Source organism: Polypterus senegalus, chromosome 1 (genome assembly GCF_016835505.1).
Source record: "Polypterus senegalus isolate Bchr_013 chromosome 1, ASM1683550v1, whole genome shotgun sequence".
In the NCBI taxonomy this organism is placed as follows: domain Eukaryota; kingdom Metazoa; phylum Chordata; class Cladistia; order Polypteriformes; family Polypteridae; genus Polypterus; species Polypterus senegalus.
The window spans coordinates 260,354,691-260,372,872 of NC_053154.1; the positions used below are offsets into that span (position 1 = coordinate 260,354,691).

An 18,182-nucleotide genomic window follows, 5' to 3' on the forward strand; every position below is an offset into this window, starting at 1 on the left:
AGGAGTTTGCTCAGTGCCCGTCGCTCTGCTACAGATGTTAAACTGTACATTAAGAAAGCGCAGCAGCGTGATTTTTACATTTATTATAAGACATTTAGAAATATTTCCATTTTTGCTATAGATTTAAATGTTTGTTTCTTTCATTATATTTTCTCCTTTCTCTGTGCAGTTTGCTTCCTTCATTGTATCTTATTAATGACAATTAAAAAAACAAGCAGAGGAGACACCCAGGCATACAACACTGAATAGTAAAAGGCTGCAACTACTTTAGTGTTAGACCCACTACTTACAAAATAATGGATTAATTAAACAATTATAACACCTGGAGAAACAGAATGAACATCAAGATGAAAATATTGTTCAAAAGAAAAAAAATGCATTATTCCCATATAACTGCTTAGTACATTTTATTATTATTATTTATTTATTTATTTTTTACTAAACTTAGTTTTCTAATTTCTATATTGTTCCCAAAACACACAATCTGGGCAATAACAGTTCACTTAACTAGCTCAGGATTCCAATTAAAAACAGAAGCTGGTTGGAACAAAAACCCGCGGCCACAGGGGGTCCTCAGGACTGACGTTGAGAACCCCTGGACTAGACAATAGAAAGTGTTTTATCTTCTGAATATCTTGAGACAATCAGACTCAAAATTGACTTTTAATTACAATACACAACCAGTCTGCAAATGAGAGACAACAACGTCTGTACTGTCTAAGAAAGAGAAGTCTCTTTAGTGTGAACTCTAACATCATGTCATTTTGTTATAATTCTTGCAGATTACAAGAATTCAAATAGGATAAATCAAATTGTAAAATAAAAGTAGTAAAATACCAAGGATCCAACAGCCAAATCTGACAGACCGATGTAATAGCAAGCATTGAAGAAAGCAGAGTCCATTATCTCATTCAGAACTTACCAATTTCATTGTCAACTCCAGTTGTTGCCATTATATCCTGGTTCAAATCCCAGAGGATAAAAAGCAACCAGTTCAAATCCTCCTTCTGCCAAATGCTTTTAATCTTGTACAGTAAATATGTTTTACTTTAATAAACATCAATAGGTTTGTTGACTGAACCGCTATTATTGTTGTCCATCATTAGTTTAGTCTTAATTCTTGGTAAGTTTTATGTGTAACATATATAACTAATATTATATCGTAAGTATTCTATTCACTATACACTTTATTTGTACAAAGTTTACAGTATGTTTGATTGTTTGATGGCTGAGTTTTCATTTACTGAGCTTTTAATTTAATGTTTCTTCCCCTCCATAAAAACTTGCTGACAAGCCAAATTTCCCTCTTAGGACAAGTCAAGTAAAATGACACCTTTACTGGCTAACTAAAAAGATTACACTATGCAAGCTTTCAAGGAAACAGACAGCTGAACAAGGGGCCTGAGTTCCCTCGAAAGCTTGCATATTGTAATCTTTTTAGTTAGCCAATAAAAGGTGTCATTTTGCTTGACCTCTCACTATGTTCATAATGGCTAACACGGTACAACACCTCCTGGGACAGTAAACATGAACTGAATTGAATTGAATTAACCTGAAATTTTACTTTTCTGTGGTTGATTTGAACTATTCTAGTCATGTTAAATACATTGAATTCTAACATTGTGACAAAGATACTAAAACATCAAATATTTATTACATTCTTACCTTAGAAACCTCAGATTTAGACCTAAAGCAACAAAGGAACAAAGTAACAAGTGATGCAATAAAAATATTATATAGACCAGAAAATAACCTCAGTGCAACTGTATTTAATAGAAATTGCAAAAGAATTGTTCACAGATGTAGAAAAATGTGTATAATTGAAATGTCATTATTCAGAATGAGTTGTTTTGTGACAAGACTGGTTAGAAGTCTGCAACCATGGAAACAAAGAGAAATGACAATAAATCTTTTCATTATCCGATGTCCATATGAAATAGTCTATCAGAGTAATCTTCTTAAATATATGTGCTCTTATGCACAACAAAGTACAATAATATTTATTTCTCATTGCATCCTCAAAGATTAAAAAGCATAATGCCAAGGGATGTGGACGTAGCTTTTAAATAAATATTAAATCTGAAAGGTCTCTTATGCCTAGGCAAATAGAAAAAAAAAATTATTTGCAGAAAATTCAATACCTGATGTAAACAGTACACACACACCAGGTGACTACCACCTGAACCCCATGTGTGACCCCATGTGTGACTGAGGCAGATAAGAAAGAAATGGAGAGTGGTTATAGAGGAGAGTGGGGGCGGCTGACTTGGATGGTGAATGTGCTAGCTTATTGTTCCTCAGACTTCTTCTGAACAGGTATTAAACCTTTTAGAAACATACTGTATATTTCTTTTAGCTTTCTTGTAAAGTATTTTTGCATGATTGGAAATTAACATTTTTATTGTTAATTATTAACTAAATTAATTTAGTACACCGCCCAAGTGTGTGTGTTTTTTTAATGAATTTGAGGTTTAGGCTTCTAAAAAACAGAAAACAGTGTAATCAGTTATTTATGCCTGTAGTTCAGTACATGGGGATGTGAGCTTTCCAAAATACAACATAATATAACATAACATAACATTCTCATACCTGCTAATCAAATTCAGGGTTACTAGGGGCTACAAAATATCCCAGCAGCACTGGGCAGGATCAGCCCAGAAGATGGTGCCAGTCCATCACAGGGTCTTCTCATGCATACACCCACACAGTGGTCTATTTAGAATTGCCAGTTACTCTAGCCTTAAGGAATATGGGAGGAAAATCAACACAGACATGGGAAGGACATAGCGACTCTATATGAACAGCGACTAGACACAGGACTACAACATAGGCCACTAGGTCGAGAAGCTAGATAGGCTATCTTTGGTGCCACTGTACCATACTTATTGAGATGCTGCATATGTTCTATCAGACAGTTGTGGTGAGCGCCCTCTTCTACGCGGTGGTGTGCTGGGGAGGCAGCATAAAGAAGAGGGACGCCTCACGTCTGGACAAACTGGTGAGGATGGCAGGCTCTATTGTAGGCACGGAGCTGGACAGTTTGAAATCCGTGGTGGAGCGACGGGCGCTGAGCAGGCTCCTGTCAATAATGGAGAATCCACTGCATCCACTGAACAGGATCATCTCCAGACAGAGGAGTAGCTTCAGCGACTGACTGCTGTCATTGTCCTGCTCCATTGACAGACTGAGGAGATCATTCCTCCCCCACACTATGCGACTCTTCAGTGCCACCCGGGGGTTAAACGTTAACATTATACAAAGTTATTGTCTGTTTTACCTGCATTTTTATCACTCTTTAATTTAATATATTTTTTTTATCAGTATGCTGCCACTGGAATATGTGAGTTTCCCCTTGGGATTAATAAAGTATCTATCTATCTATCTATCTATCTATCTATCTATCTATCTATCTATCTATCTATCTATCTATCTATCTATCTATCTATCTATCTATCTATCTATCTATCTATCTATGTATCTATCTATCTATCTATCTATCTATCTACATAACCTTCTGAGCAGAATATCCTCCTCAATAAAAAGAAAACCATGTACAAACAGAAAATAACTGACACTGGGAATTGGTCCCTAAAGGGTAAACTCTTGCTACAAGAAATCGTACCACTTTCCAGACCTTAGCCTTGAGTGACAACACACATAATGCAAAGATCTGTGGAGCTCCCAGTAGCCCTCAGGAAAAAGCTCATTTATGCCCATGTGTTTGTTCCTCAGTATGGCAAAATATCCATAAATGGAGAAAATTTAAGATTAGTGCTAGTCTTTCCAAAAGCAGGATGCCCCATCAAACTGGGCCTAGTATTAAGGGATACCGACTGAGCCAGCATTCTCATCTATTTGTAGAATGAAATTTCCTGAACAATGTGCTCTGTATGATTTAGATCAACTTAGTGTAATTTTGTCCCAATGCCAGATGTTATATTTCACAAATACCACACCACTGAACAGGAGAACATCTTGCCAACTATACCAAAGTTCGGTCCTTTTGAATTGCCATGGCTGTAGGTTTTTATATTAATCAATTTCACAAACAGTGTGCCGATTTTACCTTTAATTGATCTCAATGTTTATTTGCTCTTGAATAATTTTATTCACTAGCTTTAAATACCTGTGTTTTTTTGCTGTTTTTTTATTTACTCATTTCTGTACTGTCTATTCTCTAATTTGTGTCCAAATGCTAATGAATGGCAATAAGTAGGACAGTCACAGGTACAAATAATACTGATTGCTAAAGGAGAGCGATAACTTCACTGCCAGTTTCACCTCCCTGCTCTTTAAGATTTGTTTCTTACAAATGAGCAGACACTTGAATGGGACACTGAAGTCATTGCTCCCCTTTAGTGTTCAGTGTTGTCAGTATTTGAATACAACTAAGGAAAAAAACTCTTTAGAAAAGAGTGAATGAAAAAATGGCAATGGAAATATAAGTATTTAAAGTTTTGGCAAAAATACAAATATTTCGGAACTTCTTAGAATATGTGAACCAAAAGGAAAACCCATTAAACACTTAAAACTAAGCATGCTGCACTGACTTTGAAACTGTTTAAAATATAAACCAGCAGCCACCAGGACTGAACTTTGGGAACACAGAACTATAGCATATGGTGCTAGGAACGTCCAAGTTTGGAGTCACTATGTTTGTACCGAAGCCAGGGCTGCATGGACTTCTGCTACAGGAATTTGGTTTTCTGTTAAATCAACAATTGGAAAGTGCCATTTTTGAGTGTTATTTATTTGATTAAATCACTTTAATTTACTAATTTATTGAACTTCTGATGCATTCAGATACATTATGGTAAAAGATATATTACTTGCTTTCTCACAGCAGTGAGATTATAATCATCCTGTACTGAAGCATAACATTTGAAGAGAATAATATTGCATGTGATCATTTCAAAGTTATACTCAAACGACTTCACAGACAAACAAGAAAAAAAAATCAGAAAATTAAAAAAGAAAGCAGGAACAAAAACAGATAAAACAGGATTCAGACTCCCCAAGCAAAAGAGTAGGAAAGTCAACAGCATAGGCAAAAATAGTTAACAAAAGACAACAAAGAAAGGAGAATGTCCTATCCCCCAGATAATGCTTATTCTACAATTTTATTAATTAAACCTTACCTTATTTTTAAAAGATTTTGAACAGATCTAAGCGAGAATTAATTTTTTTCCATTTTCAAATAGTAACATTAGTTACCCCTTGGGGATGAATTAGAAATTTTATTATAATTCAGTATACAGTGCAGAGAGTAATGCTTATTTTGTAGTTCTACAAAAAAAAACTGCTGATCTTACATATGCTGTATACATTATGTATTTCAAAGTAATATATTTGTTATTTTATTCAAAGGGGGTAACATAATTTACAATAGTTAGCATTGCTGCTTTACAGTCCGACTAGCCCATGGGCCATCGTTGTCAGGATAGACTCCAGGTCCTTGTACAAGGTTTAGAAGCACAAAGATGGATGGGTGAGTAAAAAAGACAGTTATATTTGCTTTTGTTTAAACACATATTGATATGTTTCTAAACTGCACAATAATATTTCCATTGCTCTTTTGTATGACTAGAAATGAGCATCAGAAAATTGACATTTTCCTGAATTGTCAAATCTTCAGGTTTAATAAGCTGAGCAGATTGTAATAATGGATTTCTTCCTTCTGCAGCTGTTTCACTGACACAGAGCTCTGTGTACACAAGTTCAGTCGAGAGAGTAAACATTGACTTGAAGACACAATAAACCGAATGTGTAGGCAGAAGCCATTTAGGCCGAGTATCCTCAGAAAGAAATTAAAGAGTTGCATTTTGGGTGAAGAAAATACAGATGAATAGCAATCTTTCTTTGAGCTCCTGCTGTACAGTGCAGCTCCTAATGCCATGTGCTTTCTAATTTCCACAACACCAAAGCTTGGACCAATTTATCTTATCGGCCACTTCACCATGCCTTAATGTGACACACTTATGTTACAATACTATATCCTTTGCACTTTTACCATGTATTTAATGACAACTTCACTTCAGCTTCCAGAGTGTTTTGTCTGCTTTTAAAATAAACCAGCTGAGCAAAAGTCTAAAACACATATGCATCACTGAGGACTTAGAAGCTCATATCCTGATAAATTTAATAATGGGAATAAAACCTAAGCTAATAACTCCTGATATAATATCACTTTCTAACAACAATAGCAGAAGAAATCCTCCTGTAGTAATTAACAGAGAGCAATTAAAATCAGTTAAGACTGCATTTACTACACATACTGCATTGAAAAGTGTCTTCAACCCAGACAATAGCCTGAAATTGAAATTTATTGTGTTCTATATATTTATTTTGATACTCTGAAACTAAATATAGTGCCTTAATATCATAACCTGATCCTATGGAGTATGTTATTAATTATGCTTGTATACTGTATCCCCTTGAGTGACCCGACATTTGCGCGATAGACATATGAGCGCTGACAAAATAGCGCCCATTAAAACGCGACGTCAAAATCGCGCCGACAAAATCGCGAAAGTTTAATTAAATATGAATTACTAGTTTAAAGCATATATAATAATGTTTATTTTAGAAGTCAATATTATGAGGCACGGCACGCAGATAGTCCTTAAGATCACGCCCTGCATATGTAGGAAGAATTGCAGCAAGTCTTGATAGTTGAGCATATTTAGACTTGCTGGCTGCCTGACTGCTGGTAATTCCGCTTTGTATACGACACATTATGCCAATCCTAAACTGAGTTATTTGTTCGCGGCATGCCATCAGCAACACGTTCTTGCATGTTCCACATGGTGATAGGAAACAACGGGTTGGCTCACTCTCGCTCAGTTCATCGAAAGAAGACCCAACATCTTCCGGAGGAACGAAACTCAGTGCAATTAGCATCTTTGAATACAGTTATAACCTAGCACATAATGTATACATAATGCACACGTACGCGTCCCACTCTCTTGGCCTCTCTCGCGATTTTGTTGTGGCGATATTGACGGCGCACATTTGTCGAAAACTAGTTAGCGGGCTTGTCGGTGCTAATTTGTCCATCACGGTTTTGTCGGTGCTCATATGTCTATCACACTTTTGTCGGTGAACCACTATTGTTATTTATGATTTGCAAAATTGAAGGGATAAATATATATACCTATGGGACCACGGATAACCTGGATTCTGAGCAAATGGATGTATGCATTATTATTATCATTATTATTTGACAACTCTTTTCTTGACAAAATCAATGTACATATAATATATGTATAATACATTTGAATGATTTAAATAAAAATACAGTTATCAATTTAAGGCATAGCACAAGTAGCTCAGTACTTCCCACTTTATCCAGAAAACAATTTAAAACTAAAAGTAAAAATGACAACTGGTTGACTGGACCAGTAGAACGTAACTTAAATGGAGAGTCTAAACTGGCCCAAGTCTGGGTGATCTTGCCCAGTACTACTGGGTTAAGCTGTAGTCTACATGACCTTTAAATCAATTTAAACACGTTCAGTCATGCAAGGATTGATGTGACCCAGGGAAAGGCAAATACTGTAAATCATAATGGATCCATGTAGAGTACATAGAGGCTATCCTTTAAATGTCGAGACACAGATGAACGAATGACAGCTTAAAAGCAGCATTCACTTAATGAATTATGGTTCTTGTTTTATTTGGTCCCATTTATTAACTTATCATTTGTAATCGGTCTTTATGGAGAGCTCTAGAACCTCTTATCACTGGTGTCACACTTAGTATCACCAGCCACCACTGCAGAGTGTAGGTATCTCAGCTTCTTACTCCATATTTTCCTCTGGCTTACATGGCACAGGTTTCTATTGTGCTTTACTAACTACATGCCATATTACAAACAGCTTGAACACAGCAGAAATCCTAGAATTGTATTATAGTGTTCCTTAGACAAAGCATTTTACCAGTCTCCTTTGCCTCAGTTGCTGTCTATAATTTCTCCACTGCTGGGCTGGCTACTTTGAACAGCTGTTTAAAGCTGCTCCTCTGGCTAGGATGTTGGATATCTGTGTGTCTAAGGTTCTGGAGGCTGATCCATCTATTTTCTGTGAACCACGCAGTCTCACTAAGATTGCCCAAGTAGTGAATCAGCTGAGGGTAGTGAAGGCTATAGGGATCAGTAGTATCTGGGGTGAACATCTCCAGGCTGGTGGTAAGGCTTTCCCCCTTGCACTTCAAGCAATCTTTGTTACATCTGGGAGATGGGTGTCATTCCAACTGACTGGAAAAGGCACTTGTTGTCCCTAACTGGAAAGGGAAGGGTGGTTGGCTAGATTGTGGCAACTACAGTGGGATAACACTGCTATTGGTGCCGGGTAAGGTCCATGCTAGGGTCGTCCTCCATAGGATCCGTGATCACTTGTTCACCTACCAGCAACTGGAGCAGTCTGGTGTTATACCTAAGAAGTCTACCATCGACTGCATCTTAGCACTGAGGGTTCTCATGGAGAACAAACGTAAATTCTGGAAGAGTTTCTTTGCAACACTTTGTCGATTTTCATAACGTGTTTGACTCAGTTGATCAAGCTGCCCTGTGGGACATCCTGGGGCTTTGCTGGATATCATGGCTGGCCTGTACATTGGTACTGTGAGTGCTGTGCAGAGCAGAGGCAGAACCTCTGCATTTTTCCGAGTTGATTCTGGAGTTCACCAGGTGTGTGTTCTTGCTCCTATTCTGTTCAATGCTTTCAAGAACTTGGTGTTGGGCAGGGTCGTGGGGGCACTGTTGGTAAAGAAAGATTCACTAATTTGACTTTGCCAATGATGCTGTGATCTTCGCAGAGTCAATGGGGGCTCTGATTGGGGCTCTCATGAGACTGAGCAAGGGGTCTGAGTGTCTGGGCTTGCGAGTGTCCTGGATAAAAACCAATATCCAGCCCTTTAACGAACTCTTGTGCACATCCATCAGCAGTATGTCTGTCTGCAGAGAGAGTCAAGAGGTTTACTTATCTTGGCAGCAACATTCATGTTCCTGGTGACTCTTCCTATGAGGTCAGTAGACGGACTGGGAGAGCATCGGGGATTGATGAGGTCGCTGGAAAGGGGTGTGTGACGCTCCAGATATCTTGGCAAAAGGACGAAGGTCCAAGTCTTTAGAGTCCTTGTGCTCCCTGTTTTGTTATATGGTTGCAAGACATGGATGCTATCTAGTGACCTGAGATGAAGACTGGACTCCTTCTGTACTGTGTTTCTTTAGAGAATCCTTGGGTACCGCTGGTTTGACTTTGTGTCGAATGAGCAGTTGCTCATGGAGTCCTGAATGAAGGACATTACCTGCATCGTGAGGGAGCGTCAGTTACTGCACTACAGCCATGTGGCGTGATTCCCCGAGGATCTTCATTGTTGAGGACCCGAGTGGCTGGACCAGGCCAAGGGGACACCCACATAACACCTGGCAGCAACAGATTGATGGTCATTTCTGGAGGGTGGGACTGGACCATGTGTCTGTCTGTGGGGATGCCAACTGGGATCTTGAGCTGTTTTGTCGTGTGGTGGATGCAGCAACGTGCTGTACCAGTGTATGCTCCTCAACCTGACCTGAACTGTTCCTCAGATTCCAGGTAGATTGGTAAGGTGAGTTGTTGAATATTACCGGACCACCTTTTGCCTCTGGCAGTACTCTAATTTTTTTATCCCTTTCAATTTCTCATTTTCTGTTCTTCCCTTCTGCCGTCCTATTACTCTCTTACTTGTAGTGGACCTGCTTCCCACAAATTATCCCTTCCCTGCTAAGCAGTTATGAGTGCAGTCTGTTTGCAAGTTGAGGTCATTACAACATTCTTGTTTTAAAATGTCACAGTTGTGAAACATGCTACTTACATAACAGCAGCCTTCTTAGAGTCAGTCCTGAAGTTATCAGAAAATGGGGTCCTGAAAAGTGTCACAACAGACTCCAGCAAAATATTAGCAAGGTCCTCTAAACAAAAGGGTAACATCAGCAGCTTTTTTAAACTGATTTTCATATTGATGTAGAATTCTGCTAAGCCCTAAGTGTCCAGTGGAAAGAAGATTATATTATATATTAAATATATTATAACAGTAAATCTCTTAAGTACAAGAAGAAATTAATTGAATCCAAAGACCTCAAATTCCTTTTGACGAATAATATAGTAGATGATCAATCCTTACCTGACTGACTGTGTTTCACTGAATGTGTCGCCTCATGTGCCTGACAGGAGTGATCCCATTAAAAAGGCATGGGAACAGCTTTAATGGGATGGTGTACACTTTAGAAAGAAGATATACAGAGTTTTACAGTATTTACAATATCTTTTGATAAACAATAATTATATGACTAAAATAATAGATGTTCTCTATTTTAGGAGCCGTGTGGGCTGTTGCTGTCATAGTTGGGCTTCCCATGCTGTACGTACAGCAGCTGGAGGTAAGTCACATTCATGGAAGTAATCTGAACTGATACATTTTTAGTTTTATCCTAACTTAAGTCTAAACTGGCTCCCTATGAGTGAGAGTGGGTGTGTATGCATGTGAAATATAAAGGAGTGGGTTGGTTCCTACCTTTTGCCCAGTGCTGCCAGGATAGGCTCAGGCGAATGCAACCCTGGATTTGCAAAATAGGTACAGATGGATAAATGGATGTCTTGGTTTTAGCAAATTTAAAAAATTCTGGCTTTCCATATGCAGTGTTCACTCTCAGCTATTTACTATGTAAAGTCAGTAACTTTATCAATATTTTCTTTATTTTAATACATCTTTAATATCTTTTAGTATGACTTGGTACTAGTGCTGATTCGGTTACTTGTCAAATCAATCTCCAGGAAATTCAGTTTTATTCCAATTTGATGCCAGAGAATCCACCCCCCATGTTCTCGAATAGGCAGGTTTGGTAAATGAATGCAAGAATCATTAACATCCTGCACCATCATGGTGTGCCTTGAATTGGAACCAGAATCACAATGCAATATCCAAGTTATGAACCGAAGACAGAGAACAGAGGACAATGAATAGAAAAGAAATAGAAAAGAATAAAGCAGAAGTATCTAAATGCAGTAGGTTATCTGAATATCCTTTTTACCTTTTTATTTATTTGTGTGTGTGTATATATATATATATATAGATATATATATATATATATATAGATATATATATAGTGGAGACTGGCCTGGACACGATGGTTCACCAACCAACACACATAATTAAAAGTGCACTCAACCCTAGTACTTCAGTACCAAATCACCCTTCAAGTCCAGGCCTTCCTCAACTATGCCTTTCCTTCACCGCCTCCACTCCTCTCCTCCAGGCTTCGACCTCTTTCACCCGACTCCAGCTAGTGAGTGTTGGGAAGTGGCCCCTTTTATATTCATCTGGACATGCTCCAGGTGCCTCCCAATGAACTTCTGCCAGCACTCCTTGGTGTGGTGGAAGTGCCGGCAGTGCACCCAGAAGCACTCTGGGTGTCCCTGGTAATCGTTTCCCCAGCACCTCCAGGTGTTGTGGAAGGGCTCCTCAGTCATTTGGGTGCCCCCTGGCGGTGACCACAGGCCCCTATAGAGTTGAGCTTCCATGCTCCTTTCCCGTGGTCCCATAGCCACCAGGGCGGTCGCCCCCTCGTGGTCCAGAGGAGGCATAATCCCTCCTTCTGTCCTTCTGGGTGTCCCAGCTGGGTACTGCCCCCAGCCTCTCACCACAATATATATATATATATATATATACACCACTCATTCATTTCCGGTTTAAAAATAAGTCCATTAAATACAGTCAGTCAGTCATTGTCCAACCTGTTATATCCTAACACAGGGTCACGGGGGTCTGCCAGAGCCAATCCCAGCCAGCACAGGGCAGGAACAAACCCCAGGCAGGGTGCCAGCCCACCGCAGAGCACACACACACACACTAGGGACAATTTAGGATCACCAATGCACCTAACCTGCATGTATTTGGACTGTGGGAGGAAACTGGAGCACCCGGAGGAAACCCACACATACCCAGGGAGAACATGCAAACTCCATGCAGGAAGGACCCAGGAAGCAAACCCAGGTCTCCTAACTGCGAGGCAGCAGCGCTACCACTGCACCACCGTGCGACCCATCCAGTAAATGCAAAACATTTAAAAAAATAGCATTATAGTGTCTGTTGTAAGAGCATTTAGTTGTGGGACTAAAGCTGTGCAAGACTGACACGTGCAAAGGAAGTAAGAAAAAGAATGACTTGATTAAAAGGAGCTGATATCAGAGTGCTGTACAAAATGTTCTATGGACCTGTTTACAACCATAAATTGATATTCCAGTAAACACAAGGAAAAGCTTTTTAAAATGAAGATCAGACGTATTACTGTTCATTAGATGACCAACGTGATTCTGCAGATCTATTTGTTACTAACCTTGTGACTGTGTTCTGAACGTGCATGTCGTAAGGTACAAAAAAAAAAAAGAGAGAAACATAAAAACTAAAGAAAAGCTCAGCATAAATTGAAAATATCTGTGTAAAAATTAAAACAACTCATTTAGTACACTCATTCAGTATTGTTGTTTCTGTGCACTTACCCGAGTCACTTATTTTATTTGCCAATGACTTACCACAAGGGGCGGCATGGTGGTGCAGTGGTAGCGCTGCTGCCTCGCAGTTAGGAGACCAGGGTTCGCTTCCCGGGTCCTCCCTGCGTGGAGTTTGTATGTTCTCCCCGTGTCTGCGTGGGTTTCCTCCGGACGCTCCGGTTTCCTCCCACAGTCATGCAAAGACATGCAGGTTAGGTGGATTGGTGATTCTAAATTGGCCCTAGTGTGTGCTTGGTGTGTTTGTGTGTGTCCTGCGGTGGGTTGGCACCCTGCCCAGGATGGATTGGTTCCTGCCTTGTGTGCTGGGATTGGCTCCGGCAGACCCTGTGTTTGGATTCAGCGGGTTGGATAATGGATGGATGGATGGACTTACCACAAGAAAACCGAACAAGTGTTGAGAGTTGTTCTTATTTGCTGTAAAAATTTTAAAGGTCATAAACTTTACTAGAAAGGCACAAGCAACTTTGATTGGTTTTACATTTTAATTACATTTAATGAATGAGTTCCCATCTTCCACACAGTGACCTTTTAGAAGTGTCTGCCAACCACTTCAGCATTACTGACTGTTCAGTAAGTGACCCCGCTGCTGTTTAAAGCAGGGAGGAGCGCAACAGCAGAGCCTGAGAATCATTTATACTGAAGGTACACGTAATATTGTTTACATTTATAATTCATACTCAACTGTGCAAGCAGACAAATGGAGGGATGAACAGTTAATGTGCAGTAAGTGCAAAGTGGTGTTGAGATCATAGAATATAGAAGTGGGTAAAAGGTGTTCACAAAGTAGATACATAGATGAATTAAATTTAAAAAAGATTAGAACCACAGGATATCATATCAAAATGAAAGAAAAAGAACATGATAATAGACCAGCGAAATGAAATCTACAGAGAAGTAAGCTAATATGAATTCAGTGGGAATTTGAAACAGACATAGCCAGAGAGGCCACCGACACATTGATTTGAAATCTTATACTCTTGGAAAACACCATTTGCTTAAGTTTATGGTAATGTTAAAAGCGTTTTTCTCAAAATGAAGTGCTAAAGGTACCTCTATGATGCTAAAGACACTAAAGCATTAAACAGGGAACAATATATAAAAGGTTACAGGATTCATTTAAACAAGACTGTACGAGACAGATGCCTAAAATATAAGACACTAACAAGCTACATTAATCTTGTAGTTCTGAGTTTAACAACTGCTATTTCCACAGCATGTGGCAAATACTTTCCTAAGGTATGAAAAAGTACAGATATAAAGTATAATTGCTTCTATATATTTCTTTTGCTGTTATAGTAAGTGCAGGTTAAGTGACTTGCCAAGGTCCATATAATGTGCCATTTGTGCAGTTGATCAGGATACCACACTGCCTGACTAAAATAATAGACCATTAGAGCTCCAAAATACATGCAACCAATCAATCATGACTGAACCACTTAGTCCAGTTCACAGTCTGGGAGTCTAACACCAATCTTAGCGATCATGAACACACTGGGGCGGAAATGAATCCTGAAGAGGGCGCTAGTCTATCACAGGGGAAACGTACAACATCACACTGACAGTGTGTTGTTATTCTTATCCAGATTTGTTCTCTTTGAAATGATAAAACAAAAGGGACAATAAATCAAATGGAGTATGGAAAAATCAACACAGCATATTGCTACATCTCTGTTTTATGTGTCTAGTTGAATTTGCAAGTAGTCTTGGTCTTACTTGATTGTATACAGAGCCTTACGATTTCCTCTTTCATCTCAGCACTCTCTCCAGATTGAACCCATTGCTTCTTAAAAGGTCCAACACCATATAAAAATAAGTCTACAGGATGAGATTATCACCAGAAAACACAACCAAAGGCACAAGTTGAAGTTCATACCTAATAGTTGCTGAATGAACCAGAACTTGGAGCCCTGAACTCCACATTAGGATACAAAACAGATATTACTGAAAATCATTTTCTACATTCAGTAAAACTTGAGGGCTCCCAAGGATCCTGTCCTTATTGTATTGTAGCTGTCGATTCAGAAATGTGTGTAGCGCCTGTTCTTGTCAAGGAAGGAAAGCAAATGAAGGATAACTGAATATGTTTTCATGAAATGGTTTGAAATGCAAAAAGCAAAATTAGAAGATATTTTGTACAGATCCTTTTTCTTACTCCTCTCATTTTTTTCCATTCATCCATCTTTTTCTGACTTACTTCTCAAAATTAAGTCACAACCCCATGATTGAAATAGAAATACTGGAAATTAGATGGTTTAAGGTTAAAGAAACTTAGCATTACATGCAGCAATTGTTTAATTCCTCACTGAATTGTTCTATCTGCTAATTTATACACTAACTGTTAGCGTCATTATTATACAATACACGCATAAAGTAAATTAGTAAAATAGCAATTAAAGACAGCCCTATAGGAATGCAACATGGAATTAAAGAGAATTAGTCCAGGAATTGTCAGGATTTAAACGGGCTTCTTTCCAGGTATGGATTCTATTAATAGCACGTATGATGAGACTAGGCAATCATAATTGTATAATTAGCTGATAATAACATATTATTGATATGGTGTTAGGGTGCTGCGGCCGTACAGACCAGAATACACACTCTTACAAAAGTGCCATATTGCTTATGAAAGCCTGAATAGCTGCAAGTGTAACTCACTCATCCTCTTTACACATTATCTGTCCTAAAATTTTGGATACTGTGACGGGCCATGAAAAGTGAAAACAGAAGAAAGTGGCATTAAGTTACTTTATATAATGATAATAATAGTGCTTAATTTAAGTTGTATATAAAACTGTTTTGTGGTTGATTCCCTTATTTGAAAATCATTTTTTGGCTGAATATTATAAATGATAATAAGTTAAATATAAAAACTGAGATTTGTCAAAATCTGAACCCAGTTGAACCAAACCAAAGACCATAATGAAGTGTGCTTGCTGAAGGGAAAACGGTGTACGTGCAAACATTTTTTTCTTTGTTTTGTAAAATGCTTTATGAATGGCCTTTCCAATTTGCCTTTCATGTAGAAAAGTACCAAAATAATGAGTGTTCTCTCTGAAAACAAGCACAGTGGCAAATACACCATTAAAATAAAAAAAAAAAAAAAGAAAGACGGCTCTCAGTGAGGTGCTATGCAAAGTCCTTTTTTGTGTATTTAATTAGCCTAAATTCTTGATAAAGTCCAGTTTTATGACATCACTCTTTGTTTAATCCACTTTCTTCCTGCAGGTGAAGTATGACTTTCTGTATGACCACCATCATGTCTGCTGTCAAGAACGTTGGCAATCACGAGGCCATCGTAAGGTTTATGCGACATTCATTTTAGTGGCTCTTTTTCTTCTGCCACTAGCTGCCATGCTGTTTCTTTACACGAGAATAGCTTTTGAATTATGGATTCGCAAGCGTGTCGGGGATTCCTCTGTGCTGAATGCCATGATTCACAGCGAGACCAGCAAAATCGCAAGGTAATAAAGTGCCAACTTAAATTATGACTGATTTCCTACGTGCTGTGTATGTGGCTACTAGTGATGAGCGAAGGGAAATGTTCAGGAACTTCACGAAATGTATTGAAGTCAATGGGAAAGGAGGAACAGAACTAGTTTTGAGTAGCTTGTAATTGTGCAATGGTGTTTAAATTGTCTTTTAGGGCTAAGGAAGTATCCGTCAACTATGCTGGACTAATTACTGTGGTCAAAAATATAATCTGAACTGTGAGAATGCAGTGCTAACCACTGTGCGACCATGGTTCAAACAACAAAAGATGTATACACAATGATAACCATAAACAAAATACAATAACTGGCCATAAACTATATATATATTGTAAAAGATGTAGAAGCACACAGCATAAAGGTTTGGGGTTTTCCGGCCCCGTATATTGTAGACAATCCACAATAAATCAAAAGAAAGCAGGTCAAAAATATAAACTAAACAGTTCATATGCGCGACGCCGTATCATGGTGTCGGCGGCCATTTTATTAGGGAGGAGCCGGAAGTGGAGGAATGCTGGGAAGGACCGTGAGGGAGGATGGGATTGATGACGTCAGGACAAGATGGCGGAGGAAGGGCGGAAGTACCGTACTGTGGTCAAAGCCCGGCTTATGGTGGAGGAAGGTCTTTTCTCCTATGAGGAAGCAGAGGGAGAAAGTTAGTCCCCCGCCATTCCCTGCCGGCGAATGTGTCTCCAGGTGCATTCGAATCCGTCCGCGGTCTCCTACTCGCGCGTACGTGACAATATATATATATATATATATATATATATATATATATATATATATATATATATATATATATATATATATATATATATTTATATATACTGATAAACGGCAAAGCCCTCACTGACTCACTCACTGACTGACTGACTCATCACTAATTCTCCAACTTCCCGTGTAGGTAGAAGGCTGAAATTTGGTAGGGTTATTCCTTACAGCTTCCTTACAAAAGTTGGGCAGGTTTCATTTCGAAATTCTACGTGTAATGGTCATAACTGGAAGCTGTTTTTCTCCATTTACTGTAATGGAGATGAGCTTGAAACCCGTGGGGGCGGAGTTTCGTGTGACATCATCACGCCTTCCACGTAATCACGCGAAAACCAGGAAGCGCTGAAGAAAACACGCATTATATAATTTAGAAGGCAGGGAAACAATAAGAAGCGAGCGAGTGACATATACAACCATATTCATCAGTTCTGCTACTTCGGAAACAAAGCACGATGTAAACCTAAACTTTAAATTAAGTTCATAGACAGGCTGTCGCTGGCGTTTGTAATTTAGTGCCTACCCATATAAGGCCATCGGTCAGCGGCAATCCAATAGCAAACTGCCACGGGTAAATATTCACGGGTGAAGGACTGTCCTTATGCAGAGGAAAATGAGATGGTCAGGGTGGTGTTTGGCACAAACTCAGCGAAACTGCGAGAGAAAGTTTTAAGTGCGGGACTTCGGTAACATTAGATACAGCCATGGACATAGCACAAGATGGCACCAGCACAGCTGGGAAACTTTGATGCATGTACACCGAGGCTCACGTGAACTGACGCAGTGCACAGACAAAAGCAACAGTTCCAAAGAGCGCTGAACAAAAACCGAATTACACAATTGAAAAGGCAGCAAAAAATATGAAGCGTCTGATACATACAAGCATATTCATAAATGCAGCTACTGTGGAAACAAAGCACACGGTGGAAAAGTCAATGTCCCGCTAAAGGAAGACAGTGTAAAAAACCCGTGCATGCAGTGTGCCGGTCTCAGATAAAGAAGAAGACGAGCTGTTTATTGATGCAGTAAGAAACGAATCGATGAATGAAACCTGTCATCTTTACAACGATTGACAAACACGGAATGTAACTTGAACACAACACATCCTACAAATACGAACCTGATTGAAAGAAATAATGATAATCAAATCCTTGATGACAGCAACACTCAGTAACACTCACAAAACAATTACTGTATATTGACAGTCATGTTACGTTATTTTTAAAATGTTCCCTTTTCTTTTTCATAGCTTCTTTAACACACTACGTCTCCGCTGCGATACGCGGGTATATACCCCGATCTACATACTCGAATAATGGATACTTTATTCGCCATCAATGATTGTTTTGGTAAAGCCATACTCAGTGTATTCATTAGA

General features: G+C 38.9%; 1 protein-coding gene across 1 annotated transcript in view; it reads left to right on the top strand.

Annotated features, from left to right (window-relative positions):
- Positions 1 to 18,182, top strand: part of LOC120519092 (pyroglutamylated RF-amide peptide receptor-like) — a 99,570-nt gene that overhangs the window by 70,213 nt on the left and 11,175 nt on the right. Inside the window, exons 3-4 of the mRNA XM_039742189.1 lie at positions 10,356 to 10,417; positions 15,774 to 16,009. Coding sequence (XP_039598123.1) covers positions 10,356 to 10,417; positions 15,774 to 16,009 — 298 coding nt within the window. The remainder of the gene's footprint in view (positions 1 to 10,355; positions 10,418 to 15,773; positions 16,010 to 18,182) is intronic.